Source organism: Amphiura filiformis, chromosome 18 (genome assembly GCF_039555335.1).
Source record: "Amphiura filiformis chromosome 18, Afil_fr2py, whole genome shotgun sequence".
Lineage (NCBI taxonomy): Eukaryota > Metazoa > Echinodermata > Ophiuroidea > Amphilepidida > Amphiuridae > Amphiura > Amphiura filiformis.
The window spans coordinates 62,291,088-62,315,935 of NC_092645.1; the positions used below are offsets into that span (position 1 = coordinate 62,291,088).

Below are 24,848 nucleotides of genomic sequence, written 5' to 3' on the forward strand. Positions count from 1 at the left end.
ATGTTGTAAACAATTATTAACATTTGAATAATTGGTATATAATTAGCATAATTTGCGGGTGGAGGATGATCAGGAGGAGCAAATTGAATATAAGTTGACCCCCAGTGGTCATATAATGCAAGAGGTCCGTTTCTTTTTTCACATTTTGTTTACAATTCACTTTAAACTGCATACTTTAACACCATTTTATTTTCTGTAATTATCAAACACATGGCTAATTGTTATCTAATCAAGTATAACATTATAATTATAATTATAGGCCTATTAATAGTAATGCGTTGAGTTTTTAAAAAGTAATATCCGCCTTTTGTCCTTTTTGAAATGACATACTCGTTACGAAAACAAATCGGCATTTTTTTCGTCAGAGGCAGATATTTGGTCTATTCAGTGTCATAAAGCTACAAATGTACGATCTTTTAAAATCATTTTTATTTGGCTATTTCTTTTACAACCTTATTGTTTGTATTTGTAATGTTCACACAATCTGACAATGTCCCAACTTATACCTAATGTGAATCGAGCCATATAACATGTGCTTGTAGGACAACGATTTTAAATTAAACATGTTAATTGTGATATTTTAATTCCCCTAGAACACCACATTTAAGCGTCAAGTCCAAAATTGTAAGTGGGTTTTCTTTTATTTTACCTCATTATGTCGTTAAAATTAACCCTTCTAAGAGTTGTTACTTATATACATTGCATAATTTCGGGCAAAGGATAGCCAAATAAATGACCGAAATCGTATATTTGCACCAATATTTGACTGAAATCGTATATTAGCATTACCGCCCTTCGTTGCTTTATTGCAAGCCAAAGTGCAGCTAAATGTGAAACAAGATTACTTGAAATATATATTGCAGAGTTGAAATAGTTTTAACACTACGAATATATTTCTGAAATATGTCTATCTGATTGGTTGATGGTCAAGAGGATTACGGCATCCTCAAAGTCTCTTGCTGTAATTCTCTAATCGATATCTATTATAGGACAGATCTTTTGAAATCCATACTTGCCGTGTCAAATGAAATCATAATTTGTGCACGATACAACGTTGATACTTCAGATTTCGGAATTTTATTTAAAATAGGCATAAATCACCTTGAACAGGCTGAATGCTGGCAAAAGTAGATGAAATAACTATGGGTCGAATTTACATTAATCAGTGTCCTGGGCCAGGATAACACGTAGGACTCCTTCGCATTCTAAAACAATACTTCACCAAATGTCCTTGATAAATATGAATGGGAATATTGGTGCAAAGGATCTTGGCTATTTTAGAAAATCTAACTCCTTAAGTTTTGCCTTACAAATTCTTCAAGTTCAAAGTTCAATTAAATTACTCGCTTTGTTTGAAAAAGAAGCTCAATGCTTTAATTAAGTTTTCAGAAGCTATCCACATGCCCCAATATCCGAGTTGTCTTAGTTATTTTTAGTTTTGTACGTTTACTCTTCAGAACCACTGCAATGCATGCAGGGATAGCACTTATCCCCATTTGATCACAAATTATATCATACTTTACTCAATATGCAAGAGGTGTCAGGCTAATATAAAATTATGCCAGGGGCTTAGCTTTGGTCGTGGGGGGGAATTTTCGAGGGCATAGACGAAAAAAATTACAAGAGACAAAAAGCTTTATTGAGACGATGTGCGCGCATAGCGCGGAAAAGGTTGGTATTTTACACCATTTTTGCCCATTATCAGGATGGAAATGGCCTTAAATTTACAATGTGCTCGCGTAGCGCAAAAATGGAGTATTTTCGGGATGAATTTCGGTGAAAAGGGCTCCTTGCCCTTTTCTTTTCCTTTGCCCTCCTGATTTTCTCTTAGTTTTTTGTCAGAAGGGCACTTTTTTCTTTCATTTTCTATTTTGTCAGGGGGGCACTCTTCCCACTGCCCCCACCCCGCTGGTTACGCTACTGAATTATGCACTCCCCCAGGTCCCACTGGTTTTTCTCAGTCTTCATGTGTCGATGATGATCATAATTTGTGGCGAAACGGAGCATTGTAGGCTGGTTCTATTTTGGCAAAATCGAGTTCGTAGCGGCAAATTTGCGTAAGTTGGCAATCAGATTGTTAATGGGTATGCTGAACTCTAATCTGTTGTCTGCCAAAAATATTTTGAGACCGTGACCCTCAAAAAGACAAATACACCCAAATTCCCCCATAGGATCGTGTAAGGGGCCAAAATAATACTTTCAAACATGTCAAATTATGCGTCTGGTCTCACAGATCCCAGAATTGGTATGTTTGTGCGTATAGACGAATCAATTTCACGCATTCCTGCTCCTCAATGGTAGCCATTAGCCGCGACGGGTACCCAACTATCCCACCTAAAATGTGGGTTGATGCGGCCTTGAAGGGTATTATAAACTGCATTCTCTCACCCGTGTAACACGTAGACAAAAGAATGACAGTTTACAACACAAAAGAATCTAACGAATTTTAAGCTGGTTTAATCCACCCAATTGGGTACTCACAACATGTGTTTGGTGCACACGGGTACCCAAATATGGCCGACCAAATCCTGACCATGACTTGGCTCGTTGGATTCGTCTATACGACCTATCGTCGTTATGGGGCACAAAAGGTCAAAGTTGAGGCAAATTGTTCGCCTAACTTAGAGGTTTCAGAAAAAGAATAGTTTGCACTATCTACGATGTCTAGTTAGCATGTTACACAGGAAAGAGTCAAAAGATATGTAGGATTCCATCTCCTCCTCTCATCCCCCAACTCTCTCCTCTCCTCCCTCAACTCTCTCCTCTCCTCCCCCAACTCTCTCTTCTCCTCACCCCAACTCTTTCCTCTCCTCACCCAACTCTCTCCTCTCCTCACCCAACTCTCTCTTCTCATCCCCCCAACTCTCTCCTCTCCTCCCGCCAAACTCTCTCCTCTCCTCCCCCAACTCTCTCCTCTCCTCCCCCAAACTCTCTCCTCTCCTCCCCAACTCTCTCCTCTCCTCCCCAACTCTCTCCTCTCCTCCCTCCAACTCTCTCCTCTCCTCTCCCAACTCTCCTCTCCTCCCCAACTCTCTCCTCTCCTCCCCAACTCTCTCCTCTCCTCCCCCAACTCTCTCCTCTCCTCCCCAACTCTCTCCTCTCCTCCCCCAACTCTCCTCCCTCCAACTCTCCTCTCCAAAATCTCACCTCTCCCCCCAACTCTCTCCTCTCCTCCCCCCCACTCTCTCCTCTCCTCCCGCCAAACTCTCTCCTCTCCTCCCCCAACTCTCTCCTCTCCTCCCCCCAACTCTCTCCTCTCCTCCCCCCCAACTCTCTCCTCTCTTCCCCAGCTCTCTCCTCCCCACTCTCTCCTCCTCTCCCCTAACTCTCCTCTCCTCCCCCCACTCTCTCGACTCGACTCGACTCGCTCCCGTGCCGTAAACTGTGGTGCCATATTGTCATTTGGCCCGTTTCATTATAATGTAGTGCAATGAGATAAAATTCATATTGAAAAGGACCCTTTAATTGTTGATCGAAACCACACCTGCACGTAACTTTATTTGCATTTGAATATCGGCCTAACCATTCAATATAATAGGTACTTGGGAAGTGAAACCGTGTGCAGCTACAAAAATGGGTGGTTGTATAACTTGAGTTTGCAACAATTATTTTTAAACTTAGACGTGTAGAATTTGTTCTTTCCAATGAAAGCAGCTTCCTTACAGATCTCTAGTTACAGCCCCTCAAATATGAGTTGACTCTACTAGTTATAGTTACAACACGGGCTGGTTAAGAAAATAGCACGTCCGAAGACAGAAAAAAGTCCGACTCTCACGGGCGAACATCTCGGACGTGCGAACGGTTTATATTTTACACACTGGTCCTTCACAACAGCTGACAAAGTAGGCTAAAATAATTGATACATTTTGTTCTAGATTTTTTAATTCTACATGATTAGTATAGGCATGCTTTCTTATACATGTAAAGCAACAAGATATTTTGAGAGGCAACGCCATCACAAAATAGTTAAGTAACCATAAGTCAGCACAGTTCAAAAACTTCTTCGTTGATGCAACTCTCTTGACAACACTCTTCGTTAATAGATTCCTTGGCCCCAGCGTTGTACACGGCTCGCTTCCCCACATCTCTCAGGTTCAGGAAATCGAGAGCATCTAAAATGAATAATGAATAAAAAAAAGGAAGAATGAGTTTGTGACATAACTTATCAATTTAAGGCGACGAAAATAAGAAATCCTTTTGTACTGGCGGACTGACCTATCAAGGCGGGTCGATCGGTCTGCTTTTTATTTTTTTTAAATGACCCCAAAAAATCAACAAAATCTGTAAATAATTTTCAATTTGAGAAAATTAAAAAAAAAAATGTTCCCGAAATTTTCGAAATTTGGGTCGGCATTCATTTGTACAGGAATTTTTTCCCAAAGTATTCAAGATCTGGGTCGGTCGGGACCGTTGAACAGGGTTTTCTTTTTTCGTCGCCTTATTGGTATTTTATCAGGCTTGCATTAAGGGATCCAAAATGAGCGTTTATCGCGTTTCGACAGTATTTTTGTGGGACATGAGAGCACCTCAGACCTATCGAATTGCATTCTGAATACGAAGCATGTCTTTCTGATATCAAATAATTTTCATTTTTAAAAATCACAATATAATACAAATTTTATGACAAATTATAAAATTTGATATTTTTCAATTTTTGATATACAGGGTGTCCCAGAATGATTTGTACTGTGTTTGCAAAAATAACTAAAAATAGAAGACGGGCAGTTTATCTATTTTTGATACCTGCATTATAATGCTGGACATGTCTCCTACTTATTCTGTTAATTTCAGCACGCTACCTTTATTTGTTTTGGCATGGCATGCAATAATGTAAAATTGATGAAAACCCTGCTTTTCATTTTCAGCGCAAACGACTTGCATACCCTTGAAAATGGCACGATACGATTAAATAAAGAACGTGGGATGTTTGGCACAGCATTTTGACGACAACTACTGTTGGGGTTGCGCCTTAAAGCTTGCCGGACAGCTGCAATGTTCGCTCTAGTTCTTATAGTCTTACGAGCACCTGAAGCTTCACTCTGAAGCTTCGATTCCTGACAGTTCTGTGCTCGTCAAACTTCTTTACGTTATACACTATCGCTCCTTTGACTGGAATGCGTGCTCGCGGAAATCGTCTAATAAGTTTTTGAAAGAAATCCACGCTGCTGTACAATAAATTGAGGAGCCATCTTTTCTGTACCACAACCAAGTGAGATGTGATGTGTGGGGGTGAGTATGTGGTGTGGGGGTTTACGTGTGGGGGTTTACAGGTGGGGTGTGTGGGGCGGGGGTGTGGTGGGGTGTGTAGGGGTGAGTGTGTGGTGTGTGGGGTACAGGGGTGTGTGTGGTGGGGGTGTACAGGCGAGTGTGGGGTGGGGGTGTAGGGGTGAGTGTGTGGTGTGGGTGTGTACAGGCGAGTGTGTGGTGTAGGTGTGTAGGGGTGAGTGGGTGGTGGGGTGTTTACATGCGAGTGTGTGGTGTGTGGTGGGGGCGTGTGGGGGAGTGTGTGGTGTGGGGGTGTACAGGCCAGTGTGTGGTGTGGGTGTGTACAGGCGGGGGTGTGGTGTGGGTGTGTACAGGCGAGTGACGGTTGTGAGCAAGGTAGTTATTGGCATTTTGAAGTGTCTTTATTTAAATTGCATATCTATTGCAAAACAAGTTTACCTCCATTCGAAGAGAATAATTATTACATTACAAGTTGACACTAGTTGCATTTTTTTTTTCTTTTTTCTCCTGAAAAAGGAGAAATTTCGTTGGTAAAATGCGGGCTCGTTCGAAGCTAAATTGATTTTCAAGGCAGCGGGCTGAATGACGTAAGTAAATGAAAAGGATACTATAGTGGGGTAATCCCGAACACCTTTTCATTTAAGCACATTACTACACATTAAAACAACGTAAGATAGAATAAATCATTCCAATATAAGAGTGGGTAACACTTTAATTATAAGCACGTTCTCATTAACTAAACCTTAATTAATTCATTCATATTTTATTTTATTTTCAATAATCAAACTACCCCACCACTCATGTATTACTTTTTCTTACTTGTACTGATATGCTATTTATATCAACAAATATTATCTTTAAGCAATCGTCCTAATGTCTTATTAATTTGTACAATCCGCCCCTCTTCATCACTATATACCCATATAAAAACAGGGAAAATCTGTTCCAACTGACCAGCAGGGAACCAAAGGATGGATCCAAAAGGATACAACAGTGTCACACTAGCAATGGATAAAATTAAAAACAGGGAAAATATGACACAACATCCAATGGGGGAGCAACACAAAATATATAAACAGAGTTAAAAACCCGACGTTTCGAAAAGACAAAACTTTTCTTTTTCAAGGAGTAAAAAATGAGACCTGCTCTCAATATAGTGGAGACCAGCTCTAATCATAAAAAGAAGATAAAAAGCTGCATTGACTAAAACATTGATTAAGCAGCAGAAACCAAAAGAAATCTAAATAACAGTAGAGCCTAGAGTGGGTTAAGAGGTGTTCCTCATTTTCATTAGATTTTGGTTATTTTCAATTTTCCCTTACCACGTCGTTTTCCCCGTTTGTGACCTGCTTGGCCTACCATATCTTTTTGTGCCTTTCCCCAGTCTTTTGGCACATTTGGCTCTCCATACTTTGCCTGCTGTTATGGTTTTTCACACCTCTCTTAACCCACTCTAGGCTCTACTGTTATTTAGATTTCTTTTATTTTCTGCTGCTTAATCAATGCTTTTTATCTTCTTTTTATGATCAGAGCTGGTCTCCACTATATTGAGAGCAGGTCTCATTTTTACTCCTTGAAAAAAAAAAAGTTTTGTCTTTTCGAAACGTCGGGTTTTTAACTCTGTTTATATATTTTGTGTTACTCCCCCATTGGATGTTGTGTCATATTTTCCCTGTTTTTAATTATACAACTACAATATTTCCTACGCATCCGAAAACCGATGATCACAAGTCAAAAGTGTCTAATTTAGTTTTTAATATTTTGATTTCTGTGAATGTGTCTTTGTAGTAGTTTTTGCTGCAGAGTAGTGTGATTATCCCGCATTCGGGATTACCCGCCGTTCCTCTATGTACACTAGAGCTCTTTTCATGTTCGTTCATGTATAAATGCGCGACCTTCATCGCGATAAATTGGGAATGGTCACAAAAGGTTAGCTCCTGGCCCTTTGAAATTGTTTATTTGCAAATACATACAATATTGATCACGCTCAGATTCTAGCTTTTCCGGTAACATATTGATCTAAAATATTTTTGTATTTTTTAGACCAAATATTTCTTATCATGTTGATATACATATGAATTGTAATATCATAATCTACTAATATATAATAAAGAAGCGGCCTGATTTTATGAAAATATGTGTAAAAACAATTAAATTTGTAATACTTGATTCAGAGGTTTTTTATAACAAAAACAGTATACGTTCTGTGCATTGAGAGTATTGACAGTCTATTCTGTCAAAGCTAAGACATTTTATTCCATGACATCAGTTTTATAGGTCAAATCGGTCTCGTTCGCAGGAACTCAAGGCTTACAGTTTTTTGCGGAATATCAATTTTAAACGACTTATTTTCTTTATTTAAAAAGGAGTCATTTTCGTTGTCCTCATAATATTAGCTTGCCAATATATGATGTTGTCCGAGAAATATGCCCTTTAAGAATATGTATGCCATTTATTGTTTAACCTGTGCATCTTGTACAATGCATGTAATTCAGTCGTAGGCTGTGAAATACATTTTTCTAATTAACCTTGAATGACAAAATGAATGGGTACCTCCGTTTTGAAATCTATACATGGCCAAGATTAACGATTATTTTTAAAATAATAAATGAATCGTCAGTGCATGAGTAGGTTCTTTTAGTAGCTTGTGTGTGAATTTGTTCATCATTAGGTTTACTTTTGTGTTTGTAGAAGTCATAATTAAGTTACTCCAATGATCCTAAAAACACTGGTCATAATGAGCACAAATGTGTTCATGAGATTTTTCCTATGGCCATTGTAAACGGGAATTTCATGAGATGGGCGCATATTTTCTTCCTATTTCTGCAAAGGAACTATACTGCGCCAAAAAAGTATCCTTACATTGGAAGAAAAATCCCAATTTTAAAATTAAACCATATTTGGGTAAATTTATTTATTCAATATTATTCTAATCCGGAACATTATGGCATCCCATTGAATCCAATGTGACGTCAACATGGTCAAGAAGTAAAGTTACGTGCATTTGATTAGACGCAGGTCCAGTTTTAAAAGTGACAAAGTGGCCTATTCAAAACTACACGGACTAGACATCTGGTTTGAGAGTGGTGAATGGCTAATTTATGCGTAAACAAATGGAACAAAAGAAAACTGAAACAAAAGAACTGACAAATAAAATGAGTGTTATGAAAAGTACAGAGAAGTAAAAACTGAAATAGAAAATACCTTTAAATAAAGCTTCATTGAAGAAACTGGAGGAAGGTGCAGGATTGGTCTTTTTGGGTGGGTGAATTATATTTTACGTACTAATAGATAGGGAGAAATTTAGATATTTTTGATAGTGCCACGATATTTTGTGACATTTAGACATATATCTGATAGTTAGACAACTGATAGATATCGTCTAGCTAGATTTATATGCCGATATTTAGATAAGACAAAGTAGCAACTTGGAAAATTTATGAAATATCGACGATATATCCGATAGTTAGAAAAACGATGCATATCATCTAGTTAGATTTAGGTGGCGATATTTAGGTAAGACAAGGTAGGAACTTGGAAATGTTATAAAATATCGGCGATAGTTAGACAACTGATAGATATTGTCTAGCTAGATTTTGAGAACGATAGTTAGACAAAGTAGCAACTTGGAAATTTTATGAAATATCGACGATATATCTGACAATTAGACAAACGATACATATCGTCTAGTTAGATATAGGTGGCGATATTTAGATAAGACAAAGTAGGAACTTGGACATTTTATAAAATATCGGCGATATATCTGATAGTTAGACAACTGATAGAATGGTAGCATATGCCGGGCATGTCAAATTGCTGAATGAAGGCTGATAATCACCTTTCTGTATAGGTAATAAGCTAGCATATTTCGTGTCCCAGTTGGTTATAACAAAAATTAGTATCATATTAAATATATTAAGTGTATAAACTTTGAAATTTACATGAATTTGAAGAGCAGAGCTTCGAAATCTAGCTAAGTCAGGTGGTGTGAAATTCTGCTGCGCGACCCCCTCTGCGTGGTAGAATTATATTTATAAAACATTGAATTTAACAGATATCATGGGCATCCAACCACGATTTATCGGCATTTAAAATATATGTTAATTAACAAAGATAAATAATAAAGAGTACAAATGGCAATTAACGAGTAAACAAACCTGAAATCTTAAAATGTTGCCACGTGATTTTCCGAACACATGATATGTCAACATGTGACCACTATTCAGATTTACCGTAAATATTTGGAGCATTGTTTTACGGCTTGCATAGTCGTATAGTCAACTGTGCATTTCTTTACCTCCGTATAAAATCAATAATTCATGCTGGGAGCCAAGTAACATTCTGTCTGCTTAGTGCAGATTGGTATTTTTTTTTACTTGAGAGCATAATAGAAATACATAAGACGAATAAAGCAGTATTCAGACTTTTTATTGTACATACAATATTGTATGTAACATATATACGTTATTTAATCTATTGCCATTCTATTTCCAGTAATGTTTTAGTTCTAACGAATGTTTGATGACGAAAAATCGATAATATATTTCTGCTAGATATTGTATGTAACATATTATCGATTTTTCGTCAAACATTCGTTAGAACTTAAACATTACTGGAAATAGAATGGCAATATATTAAATAACGTATATATATGTTACATACAATATTATACGTACAATACTCGAGTCTGTGGAGCGCTTAAGGCGCCATGATGGAAGGTCAGGACGGGTATCAAAGGTTATTGTAACTTGAAATACTACTTGTATTTCACACCTTGCCTCTGTCACATATTTCCTTCATATTATTGACAGCAAGTCCTAATTTTGACTTTGCTATTGCAAAATGTCATTTCATATAAAATTAGTAGACTTTCTTTAAAAAAACATATCACTGGTGCCTGATGGGAATACCCGTCCGCCATTTCATTAAACTGGATCGTTTTCGCCTGGTTTGTGCCAAGATGTATTGGGGCGCGCTATACTCGTATTGAACAGGCAAAGTTCGCAAAACTAACAACGTTGTTATTTGCCAATATCAATTAACATGATCCAAGGGGTCGAAAATGAATTATTCATAACGGATCGATAACTGGCCTCACTTTCTAGCTAGTAAACCAGCGGAATTTTTCATAGGTTTTGCGTTGCTAATAGAACAACCGTGAATTTAGCGTCACCCCCTTGGTATACAATAGAAATGTTTAAATTTCGCAGTGCAATATTCACGAGGAGAGAAATCGAGCATAGTAATCTACATTGAAAGACGTGGTTTACAAAATCGAATAAGCGTAGGTTCAGTTAGCAACCTGGACAACCGATTCTTTTGTTCTGCAAGGCTCACTCAGTCATTTAATGAGGCAATACAAACGATCGAATTTGGTGTTGAAATGAGCTAAATTTTGAGTTACACCTTTTCAATGTAAAATTAATTTTCTCGGCCAAATAAAAAGCAATCATTTTCATTTTTTCAGTAAATGTCAGGTCAAATTATAGTGCTTGATAATGTATTCTTTTTCAAATCCTAGTGTTAAACTTAGGCGTGAAATTCAGTCATTTCTTGTAAGATTTTCGATTTTGATAGGCTTCAACTCTGCCCGCGAGCCTTTTTTTGATCAACCTTTTAGCTTTTCAAAGTAATATAGTTCGCTAAGGGAGGACAGTTTTTATGGTCTACTGAGCTCAGCAATGCTTTGCTGTCTTCGATAGCGCATTGTATCGGAGAGGTACCTGGCTTTTATCAAAGCCCAAACCCATTAAAGCCTGTAGCAAACTCTTTTAGGCTCCGCTCAATTGACAACTCTGCTCCGATACAACGCATTGACCAAAATATCGATCGAATCAATTTTACGACCATGCTTGAATTAACAACCCCTTGAAACCTAATTACACCACTTTATGTAAACATAAACTTACACACATTATTTACGTTCTATTGATCACAGACAGGACCCGAGACATGCGTATTTAATGACCACTTAAGTAGTTGATGAGTGGGTCGTTATGTACTTACTGAACACAAAGGAGATTGATTTTGGTTTTACCATCGACCGTGTTTATAATCCTGCTGCTCTGCTGAACGTTCCGATAGATATCAGCAAACTCGTATACTGTTCGCTTGTTCCTATCGAACGCTCTAGCGTACATGAACCATTATCGAAGACAGCAAAGCATTGCTGAGCTAAGTAGACCATAAAAACTGTCCTCCTTAATGAAGGATTTTCCTAACTTTCTAACGCACATCACCGTGAGCGATATATCATAGTTTTGTCAGAATTTCCGTTTTGATTTCACCATTTCCGCCTGAAAAATTTTCAAAATCAACGCGTGAAATCTTGGGCTAATACTAGCATTGTGGATCGATATCCCTGGGTTTAATAGGAATACCGGCATGGGTACAGTGTTGCCAGAACTTCAATATAGCAACGAAATTCCCAGGCCTAATAGCGCTCCAACTGATCACAGCGGCGTAGCTGGGATTTTTTCCAAGGGGGGCAAGCCTGTATGGGGCGGGGGCCCAAATCCACCAAATTTCCCTGCACTTGGGGGGGGGGGAGGGCAGGGGCCCAAATAGACAATTTTGCCAGGCTTATTGAATATAATCGTATGGTATTGCATATCGTATGGATTCTCCATCTCTCTGCCCCTCTCTTCCCTCTTTCTCCTCTTTTTTTTTCTTCTTTCTCCCTCCTTTTCCTCTTTTCCTTGCACTAGGGGCGGGGGCCCAAATAGGCAAATTTTGCCAAGGGGCAATTGCCCCCTGCCCCCGGCAGCTACGCCACTAACTGATCATGTTTATAGCACGATGAGGATCTTTCATCACGTGAGTGATTAATTATTTGATTTCATCATCACCGTGATCATCGGACCAATGTGTTGACATTTGCTTCTCCTCAAAACAACTTTGCCCGACAATCTTACATGCAATTGGACAATATTTTTAACAAAACTTTCTTTTACAAAACATAATATTACGCTGTATGTTTTATGATCAAACTGTTTGGAACACACTTCCAAATAACCTTCGTAACGCCTACAGACTTTCGTTATTTAAACGCCAGCTTAAAACCAATCTTTATAAATTGATTGTTTTTATGTTTGTTTGTAAATTTCGTGCTTTACGCGCTTTGAGTTCCTCATCAGAGATTGTGCCATTCATTATCATTGTTAACTTAAGGGCTGGGGTATGAACGTTTGGACAGTATTTATTTTGGGACATCAGAGCACATCAGACATATCGAATTGCATTCTGAATACGAAGAATGTCATTCTGATATCAAATAATTTTCATTTTTTTTTTTTTTCTATTTAATACACATTTTATGGCAAATCATTAAAAATTGATATTTTTGATATTTAACAGTACTTGAAGTAAACTTTATAAATCAGATGATTTGTACTTACAGTGTATGTAGGTGGGATGAAAAGGCGACGATCAATTGAAAATTTTGACCTTTCGTATTGAAGATATGGATTTGTTTTCCCAAAACACCAAAAAAATAGGTCTTTTGGGAAAAAATCCATATCTTCAATATGAAAGGTCAAAATTTTCAATTGACCGTCGGCTTTTCCTCCTGCTACATACACTTTAAGAATATATCATTAGATTAATATAATTTACTTAGAGGACTTATATATCAAAAATTTGAAAAATATCAATTTTTTATAATTTGTCATACAATTTGTATTATATTGTGATTTTCAAAAAATGAAAATTATTTGATATCAGAAAGACATGCTTCGTATTCAGAATGCAATTTGATAGGTCTGAGGTGCTCTCATGTCCTACAAAAATACTGTCGAAACGCAATAAACGCTCATGTTAGATCCCTTAAACAGGTTTTTGTTTTTTAACAAAAACCTGTTCAAGCAATTCTCGCTATTCACAATAAGGGCGCCGCCAGCGGTTTGCGATGTAATCGTGATGTATCATGGGAAAAGGTCGACATCCAAGTCCGCGCAATATGAATATTCAGTTAGGACGCTGGACTACCAATTCTTTAGAAATGCATAGTCGCGCTAAAAGTTGATCGATACATCAGCACAATTCAGAGATACACCTTTTTGCTATGAATTTTTTTTTCTCGATCAAATATAAAGCAATATTTTTTTTTTCTTCAGTAATGTCAGTTAAAGACATAGTGCTTGGATATACATTTTTTTTTAAATCCTGGTGTTAAAATTCAAGCATCATATTTTGTCTTTTAGTGTGATATTTTTGATTTTTATAGGCCTTTAGTTCGCCCGCGAGCTTTTTACGGAATTCATTTTTAGCGTCTCAAACTAATATAGTTTGCTAAAGAAAGATATTTCCCACCTCTGTAAAGCACATCGTGTGGGTCTATATATTATAGTTTTGTCAGAATTTCCGTTTTATTTTAACCTTTTTCCTTCATGCTCCGAAAATGTCAAACTCAGTACTTTATCTCGAGTACAACCAGCAGAAATGATCGATATTTCAATTGTTGTCCACCAGGTCCCTTTTCCATTGAAAACCAGGATTGCCTGACCAGCGATTTGGTAGCCCAAATCCCCAATTCTGGTAAATGAGGTGAATTTTGGAAATTTGCTCCCGTGATAGCCTGCAATTTCAATTTATAGGGGCTATGGAGTCCATGATTATGAAAACCATTTTGTCTGTTTGTTTGTTTGTTTATTTACCTAGGATGAGGTCATTGGGAAAATCCACTGTCCAAACCTAGAAAAATTCGCGTGTTATTAGAGGGGATTTTAATTTTCTGTCCCTCCTATCTCCAGGTGAATTTTGAATGACCCCCCCATCGCGGGTTGGCATTTTCATTACACCCTTCAGACTTGCGTTCGGGTTTGTGTAGGCCTATTTGTCATAATTTAGCGCTATAGGACCTACTTTCTAAATGTAGGCTATAGCTATAGCCGTGCTATATAAATATTATAAGGTACCGGTATGTAATATTATGTAGGCCTATGGGGGTGGGGTGGGTACTCAACACATTTTAACCATGACTTACAATGCAAGGCTCATTGTTGCCATAAATGATTTTTCCTTTAGGTCATTATAATAGGTTGTTATAAACTTCCATGTTTAACCTTGTATTGTTTTGGCTGCTTCATTATGACTTTCGGTGGGTTTAAGCAATTTCAAACAAACACAAACAAAAGGCACTATACCCAGTCACCTTCATGACAATTGAAACACTCGGTAATTCTTTGCTATATTCAAGTTCTGGCAACTCTGTATCCAGGCCGGACACCCAGATATATCGATCCACAATGCTAGTATTAGCCTAAGATTTCACGCGTGGATTTGAAAATTTTTCAGCTGGTAGTCAAAAATTATGGAATCAAAACGGAAATTCTGACAAAACTATGATATATCGCTCACGGTGATGTGCGTTAGAAAGTTGGGAAAAATCCTTCTTTAGCGAACTATATTACTTGAAAAGCTAAAAGGTTGATCCAAAAAAAGGCTCGCGGGCAGAGTTGAAGCCTATCAAAGTCGAAAATCTTACACTAAATGACTGAATTTCACGACTAAGTTTAACACCAAGATTTGGAAAAAAAATACAGTATCAAGCATTATAGTTTTCCTGACATTTACTGAAAAAATGAAAACTATTGCTTTTCATTTGGCCGAGAAAAAAAATTTTTACACTGAAAAGGTGTAACTCAAAATTTTGTTCATTTGAATACCAAATTCGATCGTTTGTATTGCCTTATTAAATGACTGAGTGAGCCCTGCAGAACACTAACAATCGGTAGTCCAGCGTTCTAACTGTATTACCATGCTATTACATAGGAACACGTGACAATATTTTTTAGTTTGTCAAAATAAAGGTGTTACACGCGAATCGATACTCAATAATACTTAATAATGTGATTTGAAATGTGCACAATTAATTTTTTCTCTATCGATTTGCGTGTAATACCGTTATATTGACAAACTAAAAAATATTGTCACGTGTTCCTATGTAATAGCATGGTAATATTCGTATTGCGCGGACTTGGATGTCGACCTTTTTCCATGATACATCACGATTACATCGCAAACCGCTGGCGGCGCCCTTATTGTGAGTAGCGAGAATTATTTAAAATTGCTTGCCTAAAAACAGAATAACTTGGATGTTAATACTTGACGTAATGTTTCAATTGTCACGAAGGTGACTGGGTATGGTGCCTTTTGTTTGTGTTTGTTTGAAACTGCTTTTGGAAACCCACCGAAAGTCATAGGCCCTAATGAAGCAGCCAAAACAATACCAGGTTAAACATGGAAGTTTATAAAAACCTATTAAATAACCTTTAAGGAAAAAAAACCATTTGCATTCGACATTACAAAAGGGGCCACTATTGTAATTGTATAGGTGCTATAAACAAAATCGATTCATGTCCTTAATCCCATGTACCATAATCGATGAAAGGCCATTATATGACTTCGAACAATTTAATGACTTTTACTGAAGCAAGATAGAGGGGAGGAGAGATCATGTGTGGTGTGTGTGGGGGGAGGGCAAGGTGGTATGGGCCGGGAGAAAGAGAAACAGATGGGAGAGAGCATTGGAAGTGAAAGAGAGCTTGAGATGCAGATATCGAATGTAAGGGAGGAGGAGGGGGAGAAGGAGTCACTTACGGAAGAGGTGGTTATATAGGGAGGGAGACCCTCTTAAAGAGGTGTGGGTTGTGCTTCCCGGGATAATAAACTAATTCATAATCAAACCATCTCCATGCATCGTTTATGTTTCATACAAACAAACAAATCCCCCACCCCACCCCATCCTTCAATATACGCGCATGTACTATAACCGTCATTGTTAAATATGTTAAAGAGATGTACAACAAATCTGCAAATTCTCAAAACATGTTAAAAAATACTCATGTTGAGAAAAGGGGGAACAGAGCAACCCAATATACCCCAGGGGCTAATATACAGCCTGTCTCAAAAAAAGTTGTGCAAGTGAAAACAGCCCTCTTTGGCAATTAGAAAATACCGTTATGACATAATACATCAACGTCAAGGGCGTAGTCTTGGGTCTCCAATGCCGTTTGTTCTGTTCGTTCAAAGTGCTTGTTTTAATCTCGAGATATGCTTACTTAACAACGAAAAGGTAAAATCACATTTGTGCCACTTTTACTAGGGAAGGGGCTGTACATGTAAATCAATGATAGCATCAATTTTATCAAGAGTTCCTTCGTGAAATCAAAAGAATACATCAATTACACAACAATACAAAATAGTTTTTTACTGTTTTATCATTTTACAGATATGATGATTCTCTTTTTCCACTTACGACAAGTTAAAAGATGAATAAATATTTTACATTCTGCTGTAAAATTAAATACACGTGCATGTTAATGATTTTATCATGGTAAATATTCTTTTCTTTGTCACTCAAGACATGTTAAAAGACAAACAAATATTGCACACTTATAGGTTAATGAACTTCGACAAGTTTATGAAATTTGACAAATTAATGAAATTAGACAAAATAATGCACGCTCGCTGATGTTGATGTGTCTAATGCACGAGCTCCGAAGGGGGGAATGCATTAGAAGCATCAACATCAGCTATCAGCTATCATTGATTTACATGTACCTATTCCCTAGTAAAAGTGGCACAATTGTGATTCTTCCCTTTCGTTGTCAACTAGCATATCTCAAGATTTAAAAAAGCAAATTGAACAGAACAAACGGAATTTGAGAGGTAAGACTATACCCTTGACGTTGATGTAAGCACCATGTCACAATGGTATTTTCTAATTGCAACAGAGGGCGCTTTTCACTTGCACAATTTTTTTGAGATGTCATATTTGTTCCCTAATACAATATACGTGATTTCCATAATCGTAAGAAATTCTGCACGGAATTTCAACAGAGTGTGCCAAGCGTTCCAATTACTGTTCTGCGAAAATTGTAGGTATTTAAATACTTTTGGTGATTTGTGTTTAATGCTGCCTATCTTACCTCTTCGCTTTACGTAAAGGCACATTGTATTAAACAATCTTTCTGCGGACGAGGGTGTGCACCATCCTCTATATCAAGATAGAAAAGAGAAAATTTAGTCCAATATATTGCCGTATAAACCATTAATGTGCAAATCGATTTGCCATTTGGCAGATATACAATACTATTATCATAGAGCTAATCATTATAGGCTACTAAAGCGGATACCCGTATTTCGCGGTTCTCAGCTTTCATGGTTATTGGCTTTTACAGATCTCAAAAATCAGGGTGTGTCCTTTGGCTGGAATCACTGTCCTCACAGCAGAGCGCAATTGCAGCTTTTGCAATTTGACCCGTTTTTCGCTCTCAATTTGAAGTTTGACCTGACTTTTGACCATGGATGACAGAACGAACGCAAACCTGAGCTTCCTTGGCCAAAGTTACACCAAGTTTGAGCTCCATGAGCAATTTAAACTTTTTATGTATATATTTCAATCACTCTAAAGTACTATTACTCTGCCAAATACTGCAGCTTTAACACCATTTGCACGATTGTAGAGCCGATGAATTGAAATCTAAGTGTAAGAGTGAAATGAAAAACTCTTTGTTAGGTTAAAAAAATGTTTCCCGTAGACCATGTTACTTATTATTTAGTCTAATGGTCAAGCTAAAAAATGCATTTTTTTTAATTTCTCGTACATTTGGAGTCACGCGGTAGCTGTAACAAGTTTGAAAAAAATTACTGATAAAGACTATAAACATAATTACATCGCCGCTAGATTAAATTCAAATCTCGGTGTACTCCATCTTAATATATTTGGCACACAATTAAAAGATAACCCGCTTTCATCACATGATACGTTTACCTTGGTCGAGCGGTAAGTTATAAACACAGCACAAGAAATAAGCCCCCTCTCAACATTTCGTCATAACATTTTACATTCTTTTTAGGTTTCGTTTTATACCAATAAAACTAACTTTAAAATAATTATATAATTATGACGGGTTACTAGATGCTGTGTAAAAATCAGAGATTTCCACGACTTCAGGGCTGCCCTTTTTCAAAAGTTACAAAGTAGGCCTATGCTTGTTAAAAAAGTTGATTCATGGCTTGATACCGATGGAAAACCCCTGTGGTTGAGTGCACTTTAAAATCCTCACCAAGTGAACATTTACTGTATATGTGTACCGATTTTTGATCATTCAGCCATGCAAATCCCCTTGGTGCCAGTTCCATTCCTTGTCCCAATACGCCTTGCAGTTAACCATGTTAGCAAGTATAGGCCTACTTGTGACTTTTGGAAAGGGTCATTTTCCCTTAGGCAAGGGACAACATAGGAATTTAATTTTTATGCAGATCACATATTGCTTTAAAGGAAGGGGTATGAACGTTTGGACAGTATTTATTGTGGGACATTAGAGCACATCAGGCATATCGAATTGCATTCTGAATACGAAGAATGTCCTTCTGATATCAAACAATTTTGATTTTTGAAATTCGCAATGTAATACACATTTTACGGCAAATCATTAAAATTGATATTTAACAGTACTCGAAGTAAACTTTATAAATCTGATGATTTATACTTAAAGTGTATGTAGGTGGGATGAAAAGCCAACGATCAATTTTGACCTTTCGTATTGAAGATGTGCTTTTTTCCAAAAAAAAAAAAAAAAAAAGGTCTTTTTGGCAAAAAAATCCATATCTTCAATATGAAAGGTCAAAATTTTCAATTGATCGTCGGCTTTTCCTCCCAGCTACAATCAGCCAAGCAATTAAGGTACCAGTTAGGATCACCCCTTGTAAATACGAAGCAAAAGCAGATATGTCATAATTGGAACTAACAGCCAATAGCTACATCTTTTAGCTCGAATTAAGACCTTATTTGTTGAAATTGTTCAAGAAATAAAGACACAACGATCCAAAAACCTAAGGAAGATGCAAATTTAAAAGCAGCAGTTTACAACATTGCATGCCCTATTAATTTGTACACAATGCGTTCGCGAACAATAGAACTAGCGCCGTGCTTTCATTTATTAACATGAAAAACTGAAGTGTTGTACATTCATTGATTAGAACACAAAAGTGCATCTTTTTATTTCGTATCTTTCGTCTGTTTCTCTTAGGTTTCGATTCTTTCTTCTACCAATCGTATAATTAGCCATCGTAGCCATATGCGTTTGTCAATGTTGACGAAATTTGGTTATTAGGACCATTGGGGGTGCCACAAATGGCATGTGAAAATATCTGGCGCAAATGTCAAGGTCATTATGTTTCCACTTAAAATGCTACTCCTTCCCCATATTATATAGCAGCGTGACGTCACTTGCACATGCATGTCTATAGCCAGTGTCTAAAAGTTGTACACAGAATTGGGCTCAAAGGTCATTTAGGGGTAATTTCCGGTATGTAACCAAATACCTTAAATCGGCCATCATAGCCACATGCTTTCTGCCATTTTGGCCAAAGTTTGTCACTAAATCTTTGGGTGGTGCCACAAATGTCACATGGTCATTTCCGGTCAAAGGTCATCCACTTCCGGTCGATGGCCAAAAAAGTGATTTTTACTAAATTCTAGTCCTTCATATTACATGTTACCGTCACGTTACCTGCACACTTGCATCATCAATAACCAATGTCCAAACACTGCACACAGACTCGGGGTCAAAGGTCATTGAGGGGTCATTTCAGGTATGTAACCTAATACCGTACCTTAAATTTCCACAGATTATTAAATAGTACAATTATATCCCTTGAACACGTGGCACAAATGTCAACCTTCAAAAGGCCGACAGCTTCTGCAAATTACACATTTCAAGCAATCTTGGAATTAATGCTGAGATTATTGAGGCATTTAACATCAACTTGTTGATATGGTGCTACCCTTTCCTTTGCCAGGATCCCATTAAGTTGGTTTTATGTACCTTGTGATTTGTGTATTGTTGGTCACCCACTAAATCTGCAAATACCAGGGGATTTATTTAGTTGTATTGGTTGACATAATTCACAATAGCATTGCTCAGCCATGTATGTTGATATTGTTAAACAAGACCCACTCAGTCACTTATTTAGGCGCTTGAAACATTTGTTGAAACCTCACCTTTTCGCCACGTCAATCATCCTTTCGGCATGTTCGGCGTCTAAGGAGAAAAAAAAGGAAATGCGATTAACACTATAAAAGTACCCCATATTACACTGGCCCATTGCGTAGCAAAATTCACCTTCATTTTGGCTTAAAATTGCTGCAATTTAAAAATTTTCGTGCTTCGCTCGCAAGTGTCCTAATATAAGCGCATCAAAATATGTTCGTCTTCCTATGCTTCCGCCGCCACTGTGAGTCTTCACTTTCGGTAACTCCACAACTGTTGTCTGTGTTGAAATAAAATTCTTCGTATTCAGAATGCAATTCGATATGTCTGATGTGCTCCCACAGAAATACTGTCGAAACGCTCAAAACGCTCATTCCAGATCCCTTAACACTACATATCTCAGAAAACAGTACAATATAGCAACATCGAGGAAAAGAGGGGTCAGCATTTTTTACTCATATTTTGAAGTTTCATTAGGTTCCCTAAAGTATTCATGAAAATAGTGATGAAAAATTTCCATATCCCCCCTGAGCAAGATACCAGACCACCCTAAAACCGCCCTAAAATGTGACTCCTCGCCACAACTGAGCCCGGATGTCGCCAATCATCATTTTGAGATATTCAACCAAAATATTCTGCTTGAAATTAGCTTTAAAATGATGTATATCATGTCTATAGTACTTGACATTTAAGTAGTGAAAAATCAATAAAACAGTCAATAAATCCTTTCTTTCCTATTGTTTATTGTTAAGTTCGATGGAGCATATCTCAATAGTGGCACTGGCGACATCCGGGCTCAGTTGTGGCGAGGAGTCACAAATATGCTTCTGTTAACCCCTGACAAATTTGAAAATATTGAATTTTGCACACATTTCAGATGACATGTTTGAATATAACACAATGGTTTATCAGTTTATTTTTTCTGTCATGTAATATTACATATTTTTACAATATAAAAATGCAAAGCAAGCTTTAAAAATTTTTGGAATGTTCCATTTTCAGCTTGAGGGGTGAGACTATATTCTAGTATTTTTGAAATGTTGAAAATGCCCAATTTTCCCCCAATCTTTGATGGGAAAAATAAAAACCTTCATATCTTTTTTTATTTATTATTTTTTGTCATAAATTACCCCACTATTGATGTTTACAAAAATGCATTCGAAATCATGGAGACTTCTTTAGTATTTTACTTACATGTCCACCAATTCAAGGCACTTTTAACAATTAGTCAAATGATGCATTTGTGTTACTTACACTTCTACTTCCATATCACTGCATATGATGATGACTTTATTAAAATTGCAACATTTTGTTTATCACTCTATACCACATGACTACGGTGACACAAACATGTGATATTAGCAAGGGTTAGTCCATTATTTCAAAGGGGTGTTTGAAGAAAACTGGGGTATTGAGGTTTTTGCTATATTCCACTGTGTAAAATGGCTGATATTGAGCAGATAATAGCTGTACGGTCTGCTAAATGCTACAGTATGATGCTAATTAGGAGAGTTGCATTAACGTGGTCAAACTTAACAAATATGGTTATAACAATAACCAACAAAAGACTTTAAAAAAATGATTTTTTTTACAATATCCAGGTCTCCATGTTCAAAATGTTCAAAATGCCTTAGTTCATAATTTTGATTTGTGTGTTTTTATAGGAAAGTATTTTATTGTTCGTTAAACATTATTCCACTATTGCTGTCTGCACAAATATGCAGTCATCATTGAGACAACCCAGGCCTTGCCGTCTAGATTTTAAAGGCGAGTGGTTAATCACTCGCTACCATGATGCTAGCCGAGTGGTCGAATTTTCACAAATATCACTTATTTGGGTATAATCAAGTAAAGCTTTGGTCTTACAATGGTATCATGTATTTATGTTGAAATGCGCGCAAAGCGCGCTAAAATTTTGACTTTCTCCGCTTGGAGGGCACAAAATCGATTAAATGCTGAATTGGTTGATTCGATGGTAGATTTTGGTAGATTCGCGGCGAGTGATATTAAATGTCTATGGCGAGTGGAAAATCGCTCGCTAGAAATCGAATTTGGGCGAGCGGTGGCGGGCGAGCGGTGGCGCGCGAGAGCGATCGCTCGCTCAAACGGCAAGGCCTGCAACCATTGCATCTTACTTACCATGCTTACATGTCCACCAATTCAGTTCATTTTTAGCATTATCCCATTATTCCTGTTTGCACAAAAATACAGGCATATCATTACAGAGAATACCATAGCATCTAACATATATCCACCAATTCAGAGCATTTTGAACAATTGGTCAAATGAAGCATTTGTGTTTCTTCATGTGTTTCTTACACAAACTACTTCCTGTACAACAGATGGTAATGATTTCAACAAAAAATATGTTTAACATTGTGTCACTGGGGTGTTTGTAGTAAAACTTAATTATCATGGTTTTCGCCATATTTCACTGTTTCGTATGGTTAACATTGAAGGGATAATACGTCTACCAACATGCTGAATCGACAAATTTTGTGCAAATTTGCCGCAAAAAGCGGATTTTTTTTTTTATTAAAACTAAAATCAAGACTTCAAATAACCAATTAAATTCAATATATTTACAACAGCTACATTCTAGCATTAGGAAAAAGTAGTCCACTTTCGGGGCTTGTATCCGATAAACTGAAATACTCTCCATGATTTTTATTTTTTTATTTAATTAGTCTGGAATAAAACTAGTTTACCTGTGAAAATAAAAGAAATTACAAGATATGAAGGTTTTTATTTTTTGCGTCAAAAGTGGGCAAAAATGCATTTTCCTTTTTTTTTCAAAAAGTGAAAAATAGGAAAACACCCCTCCTAAAAATGGAACAAACCAATTAGATTTTTTTATGTTTTCTGTCATATCTGTTAAGGGTAATATATCAACTTAATACCTACAGAGTATATTTTGTATTGTGAATGGTTTTCCATATCTTTGATCATCGTTAAAATACTTATTTTCTAGCCTTTTCGATGTCATTGTTCTAGTTGTTCTAGAGTGATGCCTCTGTATTATAATGGAATAGCCCAAGCTTCAAAATACCTTTGATTGTCATCTTAGACATTATAAAGGAGAAGCAATTTCTTTTTAATAAAAATACACAATCAAGACTTCAAAAAACCAATCAAACACAATTTCTTTACAACATCTGCATTCTAGAATATGGTAAAAGGAGTCCACTTCCGGGGCTTCTATCTCGTAAACTAAAAGACTCTCCATGAATTTAATTTCTTTATTTAATTAGTCTTGCATGAAACTAGTTTACATGTGAAAATAATAAAAATTAAAAGGTATGAAGGTTTTTATTTTTTGCGTCAAAAAGTGGGTAAAAAACACATTTTTCACTTTTTCTCAAAAAGTGAAAAATTGAAAAACACCCCTCCTAAAAATGGAATAAACATATTAGATTTTTTTACTTTTTCTTTCATATCCGTTAAGATTAATATGTCAACTTAATACCTGCAGAGTATATTTTTGATTAATAATGGTGTTGTATATATTTGATCATCTTGAAAATACCCATTTTCTAGCTTTTTTGTTGTTGGAAAGGGGAGGCAGGGGGTCATTTTAGGGGGTCTTGTATCTCGTACCAGAGGGTCGTGAGATTTTTTAATGTCACCGGTGTGCATAACTTGGGACACTTGCTCAACCATCAAAGCATGAAAGAAATCCGCCTACCCTCGTTTTCCTCGGTCTGTCTGCTTCTACCAGATATTCCGTGTTAAGCAAATGGTTGGTGGGCTACAATTCAACACACAGTGTATGTACTGGATAAACTGTGCATATGAGATATGGCTTCAAGTTGGGAAACAGTTCAGTGAAAAAAAAAATCAGATTATACCAAATTTTGAAGAGTTAAAAAAAATAGTATACTCTTTTGGTCCGTGACAATCAAATAAAATGCCTGATTTCCTTACTAAGGGGACCAAAAGGGTTATATTGTCTTGCCTCTTTGTTTGAATATTATATTATATATATTTACCTGTTAAATAACCTGTAACCATGGAGACTAGAATGGCCCCCAGCAAAATTGTCAACGTGATCTTCATCTTTTTTAACGCTGTTATCCTATAAAACGAAATGAATAGCAAGCATTATCACCGGGTACATACTTATTTTTGACATTTCATGATTTTAATAATAATAGGGATGACCACTGTTAATACAGTTTCCACTAGAACGATTTTTTATTTATTTTGTGCGTGCACTCACACACGTATTGTCTATGGAGAAACTGATCGATACAAGAAATCCCAGGCCTGTTAAATGGCGTACATACTTGTTTTGATCCAAATGTAGGCCTATATCAGGGTGTTTCAAGAAATTCCTGATTCCACCAGAAAACATTAACCAAACTTTTTCCTGTTTGGTCAGTAAATAGAGAGGACCTTCCTTCATGAAGAGATCAACTTTTTTAATGAAAAATTTAATGAGATGAGAACTACAACAGGTTGAAGTGACACCATTCCGTGCATCATGTGTTCAAACACAATTATCTCCGAATTTGGAGTGAATCAGACAAGCAAACTTACATACTCATAAAATTTAACTATTTTTAAAAATGTGTAGGATGTTAAGAAATGTAAGAATGTTTAAGCCTACCGCGGCCCATCTCA

The 24,848-nt window shown here is 36.8% G+C and overlaps 1 protein-coding gene across 1 annotated transcript in view; it reads right to left on the reverse strand.

Moving 5' to 3' along the window:
• Positions 1–3,491: 3,491 nt before the first annotated feature.
• The window catches only part of LOC140138905 (uncharacterized), a 28,192-nt gene continuing 6,835 nt past the window's right edge, over positions 3,492–24,848 (reverse strand). The window contains exons 2-5 of the mRNA XM_072160691.1: positions 24,215–24,300; positions 20,237–20,276; positions 17,157–17,224; positions 3,492–4,112 (exon numbers count right to left, since the gene is read on the reverse strand). Of these exons, the coding sequence (XP_072016792.1) occupies positions 3,982–4,112; positions 17,157–17,224; positions 20,237–20,276; positions 24,215–24,281 (306 nt within the window). The 5' untranslated portion in view covers positions 24,282–24,300 and the 3' untranslated portion in view covers positions 3,492–3,981. The remainder of the gene's footprint in view (positions 4,113–17,156; positions 17,225–20,236; positions 20,277–24,214; positions 24,301–24,848) is intronic.